Here is an 8135-nt window from a genome sequence, read left to right on the forward strand (position 1 = left end):
CCACATGGGGGCAATGTGAGCATTGAGGTCACCTAAGGAGTAAATTAATACTTCTCATTTCCAAAGGCATGAATAGTTGCTATATAAATATGTTTCTTTCATCAGGTCCACATAAACCCAGGAAAGCATTTTTAACCCTCAAAGCTACTTTTTCCATGGCCAAGAGACATATGCTAAACCATAATTTAAAGCTCCCAAACAGAACTCTCTACAAGGAAGATAACCAAGATTCTGGGGAACACATGGCCAAATGGTATACTAAGCACTTCACACACAGCACCTCATCTAGGGTTCCAAGCTGTTCTGTCCTACAGCTTGGATGAGGAAGTGAACAGAGACATATTGTGGCAAGAGTGTTCTGCTTCTGCAACACTAAGTGAGCGTCTGAAAAGACAGAACTTGGTCTGTCAGCCATTTCCCTTCAAGCCCTCCCCAGCCTCCTCCTCAGGTCAGCCAAGTGTTCCACATGCTCCGTTTGTAAACTTGCCATTATTAAGTAAGGAAGAAAACCCAAGACTCATGTTCTTCAGGATCATGAGTCAGTAAGAAACTTGCATTTGGTAAGAACCAAACCTACCATCAAAAATGACTGTGATCCATGTTCCGCCTGCAAGGCTACCTTCTTCAGGTTCAATATGTAAACACAGACCAGGCACTATAAATGAATGAGAAAAACACTGGTTTTGAATGTCAGAATCGATCCACCAGCTCCCCCAATGTCTTATGGAAAGTGTAACTTGAATCAGAATCACCACAGGGGTTGTAGAAACACAGACCACTATTCCCAACCCCAGAGTTGCTGACCCAGTAGAACAGAGAAAGAACCAAGAATTTGGATTTCTAACAAGTTTTCAAGTGATCCTGGTGCTGCTGGTCTAGGGACCACATTTTCAGAATCCCTGTTTTAAGGAAAATCTTTACTGATCTTCTCTTAGACAAACAAAAACCCAGTGTTCACCAGGATAATCCCGAATTTTTACTTCCTTTGGGAAGAGCTCAAGGATACAAATGGTTACCAGTTAGACTATTTCCTTCTCTTTTCTTTTTCTACTCTTTATTCAGATGTTTCTATTTAATTGTAAAATCACTACTTATTTCTTGTATTTCCATTTTCCAGAGAGGAGAGACTTCCAGAACAGTCCATATTTCAATTCTCCCTAGGATACCATTTTCTAGTTTCCCTTTCTTAAATAAATGGTCAGAATCACTCCCTTTTCTGAATCTACAAGGATAATTCCCTAGTTTGTTGACCTCCCCACCTCCATCCTGGAATCACATTTTGCATCCTCTACCTTGCTTGCACAGAGAGGATCATTGCTGAAATTTCCTTAAACAAAACTGGTTACAGACCTCACAGGCCAGGCTATGTTGGTTGTCCCCTAGTGGCCACCAGTGAACATGGCCTTAATGAGCCTTCCTACTTTAAAGATTCTCCTGGACATGCAACCACCTTGACCAAGGTAAAGCCAATGCAAGGAAGGCAGCAACTATTAGCCTGAGGCTCAGTGAGATCATAGACAAGGGAAGTGTGATCTAAAGAACACTTTTCAGTTTCAAAATTAGGAGTATTAAAGGATAATTGAAGTCATCCTAACTTGGTCAGCCCAGGGCTTCCACATACAGCTCTGCAAGTAGCACCCTGCATACCCAAGAACAGGTAGGGAACCATTTCCATTAGTACGACCATTCATAGCAGCCTTGGCCAGACTGGCCCATCCATACCCTTCAAAGAATATTAAATACTTCTATCTAAAGAAGGCCATAAGCAAATGCTACAAATAGACTCAGAAGATAACCAAATTTACAAAAAAATTGGAGGTATGATTTGAGAAAAGGAGATTTTAAAGCAAGCAGTCATTAATCAACCACTAAGACTAAGACAAGATAAGCTAGTCCCTTTGGGAAGACAAAGCAATAAATCTTAAAAAATTATATCATATACCCCAAAAAGAAATAAAAAAGAAATGCTGTAAGTTATTCCTAAAAACACTGGACTATAACAAAAATGTCCACTGGTAATTAAAAATTGAAGTATATATTCGTAACTATTTAGTATATAACCTCAACTATTAAACAGAAAAAATTGTTATTAAACAAAGAAATTTAAACCCAGAAGCAGACACTTCAATACATCCTCCCAAAATAATATTTTAAGTATCATTAAACTCGTTCTCAAGGTAAACTATCGTGTTATTATCTATAATCCCTCAAAACCCATCTTACTCACCTGCCAAAAATACTACTTCAATACTTATCAGAGAACTCAGCCAGATAGGCATCTTGTCCACTTAAAGGAAACCTCCTAAGATTGCTCAGGCATTAAAGTATTTTCCATTTTGATTGAAGTAGCATAGGCTTTTTATCTATAAAAAAAAATTTAAATGAAGTGGAAATTTGCTATCATTTTTTACTTACATATTATACTTTGCTATGTTGAAACTTGGGAAATTAGGTAAATGATACAGATAGAGCCCTAGAGTTTTGAAAGGGCCATCATTCCAAGCTCTGTAGACAACAGTCATCTACGAGTCTTGTATAAAATCCCCATCACTCCCCACCTCCTTCAACCAACCTATGCATGTTTAATCTGAATAACTAATAATAACCTCTTTCATGAACCTCCTCAATGAGCAAAAGGTGGTCTGAGTTTTTATTTTATTTTAGTCTGTTTTTCCTTCAATTGAGTCCAGGTCCTCTAGGAACCAATCTACAGCAAAAGGCAAAGAGCTTAATAAAGTAAATCTGAAGCAGAGTTATGTAATAAGAAAATAGGACCTTTTGGAATTGGGGGGAAATTGTCTTATCCTCACAGCAGAGGAGAAAGGGAGGGAAGACACAGAAGCAGGAAGTGCTGGGCCTTTCTAGGTGGGCCCCTGACCCCAGTGGCTCCAGGAATCCACCTGGGACTACCAGACCCATCCTCCTTAAACACTGCTTTCACTGTGCCATTCTTCAATGCAGAACTTGTATCGTTTGAAAAATGAAGGTAAGAATGTTTTCTTCTTCTCAGGATTTTTATCAGAATTCAATAGGTAACATATTAAAGAAATTAACACAGGGTCTGGCGCAAATGTGAGATCCCACAAATGTCAGTTTTCCTTTCACGGGCCCTCTATTTCTGGCCAAACCCAGACATTTCAGTCCCGCCATGATCGGGCTCCTTCCTACCTCTCCAATTTCCCTCCCATTACTCTTCAGTTTCAACTCAGCACTCTAGCCTTGCCATTCTCATTCTCACGCAGACAAGCCTTCTACATGTCATTCTCTGCCGTGGCTCCTGCTGGTCCCTTCCCTGGAATCTCCAAACTCCCTCCTTGGCCGAGTCAAATCCTAGTCCTCCTTCATGACCCAGTTTAGGAACTACTTCCCCCACTGAATCCTTCCCCAGTCATTCCAGTCTTCATTGACTTTTCCTCCCCTGAGCCCCCAGCATATGTCCAGTAGAACCTGAATCAGATATATTAGTACCACATATGCCAATTCTTCCAGATTGCATATCCCTTGAAGAGATCCAGGGACCAATCTTCTGTTTCTATAACCCTCTTAGTGCTAAGTTCCAAAGAGTGCTCAGTCAGTTCTAATTGGTGAATACATAGTTAAGTGCTTCAAACCTGGGTTACCTAATCTCAGAGATTATGGCTTTCATACACATGCAGGAATGGACGGAATCCACAGAAGCCTGGCTCAAAAGTCATATGCCTTAGATAATACCCTGATGCCTGCCCTGGAAAGGTTGCCAAGCTGCTCTCCAGCACCCCCAAGTCAGAGGGCACAGAAAAAAATCTTTTTAAAATGTTGGCTTTAAAATTTTCTGAAAGTTCGAGAAATTAAAAAGAATAAACACACATGTACACACACATATACATGCATGTATATACACACAGAGGTTACTAAATTGGTATATTTAATATATAGCTTCAAGAAAACAGAGACTAGCAATAGTAGTTATACCATTTCCAAAAATGTAAAATCCACAATAAACTCCCAGAGAAAGAATATCTGCAAAAAAATTTTTACAATAAACTGGTCTTACTTATATCTTGATTAAGACAGTCCAATAAATAAAATTATTTATATTTAATTCAATTCTACAAACATTTATTGCATGCCACCTCTATGGTGGGCACTGCATGTGCTGAGAAAACAGAAACAAATAAATTGTACCTGCCCTCATGTCACTAGCAAATGGGGTAGAAATGAAGGTTATTTGTGTTATGAAGGAGTTCTAAAATTTCCAAATGGATTCAGCAAGTGTTCCTTTAAGTTGGAAAATGCCCTACATTTTTACATCTACTTGAAATAGAATTCAACTTACAAACATTCAATTTTCAGAAATGCATCTACTGCATAAAGAAAGGTAGCCAGTAGTATTTGCTACCTAGTCCAGAAGTATGGGATCTGATTTACTTGTTACACCTGACAAAATATACTCGGTACAGGAGAGTCTATTTCCAATCTGGCTCCAAGATTTTAACATTTCATTTCAGCACCTCCTCCCAAGCTTAGAACAATGGAAATAAATATTACAATGGAAATAAATATTACACATTACTTTTCCTAAAACTTTAAGTTCAAACCTGCACCTAGAGGAGAGCAATCAAATCAATAAGAAACATAATTTGCTCAGTGTGATTAATCCACTAATTCTTCCTAAAGATAAACACAGCTTCCTTTTTTTTTCTTTCAACCAGATTGTTTTCAACCACAGAAGAAAACCATGTGCATTTGATGAAGTCTTCTCTCTTGTCAATCTCAACTCCCTCTGCTCTCATTGCCCCCCTCTTCCGCTCTTCTCCTTTCCCTCTTATCTTCTCCTTTGGGACTTTGAGAATAGAACCACAAGATGGCTAAAAGAGATTCCCCATTTCCTTTTGTTCACCACAATGCTGGCAGGAAAATCAACTCCTGGAAAACAGACAGCAGAGCCATTTCTGAATCAGACAGTACCTTTTTCTGTTTCTGTCTTGTGCCTCAAAGGAGAAATTTTCTTGCTTTTTCAAATGAGGTTATTCCTCTCTGCTGAGAACCGATGGCTGCATTATCTGGGTAGAGCCAGCCTACAGCTACCAGGCAGGTAACTCACTCATGTTGGCCTATACGTCACCTAACTCATTTGAGTCCCGGTCAAATGTGTGCCAAAGTAAAAGTTCAGAGCTGTCCACAGGGCAAGCTTAATGATTAACACAAGCTACTTAGGCTTTTTCCCTCGGGGTCCTTTATTAATGACCAAAATCTCTTACCTTTTTCTCCACCTACTGTATGTGCCCCAGACAAGAATTCTAAGTAAACGTCTACCCAGTGAGACAAACAGGCAATCAATGATTGAAAGAATTTTCCAGCAAGCCGGTGACGAAACAGAGGACCCATGAGAAAAGGCCACTAGAGGGCTGATTTCTAGCATGAGCAGTCCATGGCGCTTATCAAGAGGAACAACGCATAAACGCTCTGCTATAGCTGACATTCCTACACTCCCCTACTCACTTTAGGGTGTGGATGTACAGGAGAGAAAGGAAAGCACTTTTTCAAAGTCTTGCCGAGAAAGCTGACTACACTCCTTTAGTTGCACTGCCTGCCCTGTCTCCTGACCTTGCTTCGTGACCAAGAGGAAGTCCCTGACTTGCACCCGCCTGCCTTCCTATAGCACTCAGGCCCTGGGTCTCAGTCATGGGTCTGACTCTCATCTGATAAAGACCCAGAGAACCAGAGGCCCAGTCATGCCGCCTTCCTATATTCCCCATCTGAATTCTCTGTCCCTGTTCCACTGTACATTCCAAGTTATACCAGCTGCTTCCTGATCGTGTCACCCTAGCCCAGTGGTTCCCAACTGGAAGATCTTTCTTCTCTTTGTTTCCCACCATTTCTTTGGACAAAGGATCATCAGTTGATCTAGGAAAGCATCCCCAGTCAAAGCAGATTTAACCTGTAGAAATACAGCAGAGCTCTTTTGAAAGTGATGAATTTAGCCTCTAGAAAGTTTGGGAACTCACATGCCCACTTTGTCTCTACATCACAGCTTGGCAACTAGTGATAAGTCAAACGAGTTTTCATAGCACTGCAGTCTGTAATGTAGAAAGAGGGTGTCTAGCCAGGTTGTGGGAGGTGGAGAGAGAATCACCCTGCCATCCTGCCTGCCTGCTGAACCTCACTTTCCACTCTGAATCCCTCTAATGCAAGTCACCAAGCATCATTTTTGTTGTTGTTGTTGTTTTGTTTTGTTTTTTTAAAAGATTTATTTGTATTTCTTTCTCTCCCTTCCCCCCCACCCCCCAGTTGTGTGTTCTCTGTGTCCATTTGCTGCATGTTCTTTTTTTCGTCTGCTTCTGTTGTTATCAGCGGCACAGGAATCTGTGTTTCTTTTTTGTTGTTGTTGTTGAGTCATCTTGCTGCATCAGGTCTCCCTCCGTGTGTGCGGTGCCATTCCTGGGCAGGCTGCACTTTCTTTTCACGCTGGGCAGCTCTCCTTATGGGGTGCACTCCTTGCGTGTGGGGCTCCCCTACACAGGGGGCACCCCTGTGTGGCACAGCACTCCTTGTGTGCATCAGCACTGCGTGTGAGCCAGCTCCACACGGGTCAAGGAGGCCCAGGGTTTGAACCGCAGACTTCCCATGTGGTAGACAGATGCCCTATCCACTGGGCCAAGTCTGCCTCCCACCAAGCTTCATTTGAACCACACTTATATGCCTGGCACATCGGAAATGGGGGGGGGGGGAAGGGACAGATCAGGTTTGGGGGAAATAGCCAAAGGAAATTTCAGCATTATTGGTAATGTTTTATTTTCATAAAGGAAATTATATTCATGAACCACTTGGATGATTCCAAATTGTTTTTTTAAAGAATACAACAGAATGTCTGCCCTCAAAGTATTTGCATTCTGACAGAGACAAAAACATAATCCAATTATTTTACTGCATAGTATAAGAGTCTCCTGATAAAGACTTAACTCATGTTTTATTTCTTGATGCTTTGGCAAAAGGTTTCCAGAAATTAATCCCATCTATCCTCACGTAATTAGCCAATTTTTTATGGAGATTTACCTCTTCACTATTAACTAAAGAAATTCCTAAATGATACATGGTACTTTGGTTACTGTGGTCTAGGAACTTGCTGGTGGGGAATTAAGATCTTCTGTTGAAGAAATGAAATAGAATGAGCCATCTCATGCTCCAAAGCCTAAATGGAGAAGTTGCAGAAATTTACAGGCAGTGCCCATACCAAATGGTGGCTTGCAGAGATTTGAGTACTCTTCTCTGTGAGCTTCATCATCCTCCCCAAAACCCCCAAAATACATACATAGCCAAATAAATACAGTGTGTTTGCCAGGCCAACACAACCGCCATTCAAAACTCCCTTTCCTACCTAACCATGCTCCGAAGTCTCTCCCACATAGAAATTCTAAACACAGCTTGAGCTCAGGTCTCTCACACACTGATGAGGACAAATGCTCTCGGCAGGCAGCCTGACCATGGTTTCCCTGCCACTCTGAGGTGGAGTTATGCCCATCCCCAGACATTGACTTCGGCAGCAAACCTAACTCATCTGTCACAACACTGTTCCACAAGGAAATAGTTCCATGAGAATTTGTGAAATGAAATTCTGGGTACAAAAAGTGTTGCTTCAGGCTCCTGAAACAAACTCCAGAGAGGTCATGAGCTGAAGGTCATTCTCTGATCCCTTTCTTTTGGTTCCCAATACAATTCTGAATTTCTGGGAACTAGCAACTTTGGGAATTGTGGGGGGGGTGGGGGTGGTGGCAGGAGAGTGCACCTCACAGACCTCCAATTACAGGAAGCATAAGTCATCAAGGGCCCAGCTGCTGCAGTATGAAATCCATTGCCACATTTGTACCAAGGCAGTGCTTCCTATAGCTTGCTCCCAGTGAAGGACTGAACATGGTAGGAATACTAAGTCAGGCCTGTTCATTTAGAGGAGACACAGGACTTCTCTGAGAGCAACTTCAGCTCAAGGACTCCTTGACAATTTCACAGAATCTTCTGTAGACTACATGGCCATCTAGGATGCTTCTACCACTCTCCCCTTCTCTGCAGATCAGAGTGGCATCATGGTCTGGCAGCTCTCCCAGACCTTCCCTGGCTCCCTTCTCATTTTCTCTCATAGGTTCTTCTCCTAATAAAAC

General features: G+C 41.7%; 1 protein-coding gene across 8 annotated transcripts in view; it reads right to left on the bottom strand.

The window, feature by feature from the left end:
- PKHD1 (PKHD1 ciliary IPT domain containing fibrocystin/polyductin) overlaps nt 1-5132 on the bottom strand; it is a 568785-nt gene extending 563653 nt beyond the window's left edge. For 7 of the 8 annotated variants that reach the window (XM_058306868.2, XM_071218516.1, XM_071218517.1 and 4 more), the window contains exons 1-3: nt 4948-5132; nt 2228-2363; nt 578-655 (exon numbers count right to left, since the gene is read on the bottom strand). In XM_058306868.2, coding sequence (XP_058162851.1) covers nt 578-655; nt 2228-2279 — 130 coding nt within the window. In that variant the 5' untranslated portion in view covers nt 2280-2363; nt 4948-5132. The remainder of the gene's footprint in view (nt 1-577; nt 656-2227; nt 2364-4947) is intronic. The other variant, XM_071218518.1, reaches the window with a different exon arrangement.
- Nucleotides 5133-8135: the final 3003 nt, after the last annotated feature.

Source organism: Dasypus novemcinctus, chromosome 11 (genome assembly GCF_030445035.2).
Source record: "Dasypus novemcinctus isolate mDasNov1 chromosome 11, mDasNov1.1.hap2, whole genome shotgun sequence".
NCBI classification, from domain to species: Eukaryota; Metazoa; Chordata; class Mammalia; order Cingulata; family Dasypodidae; genus Dasypus; species Dasypus novemcinctus.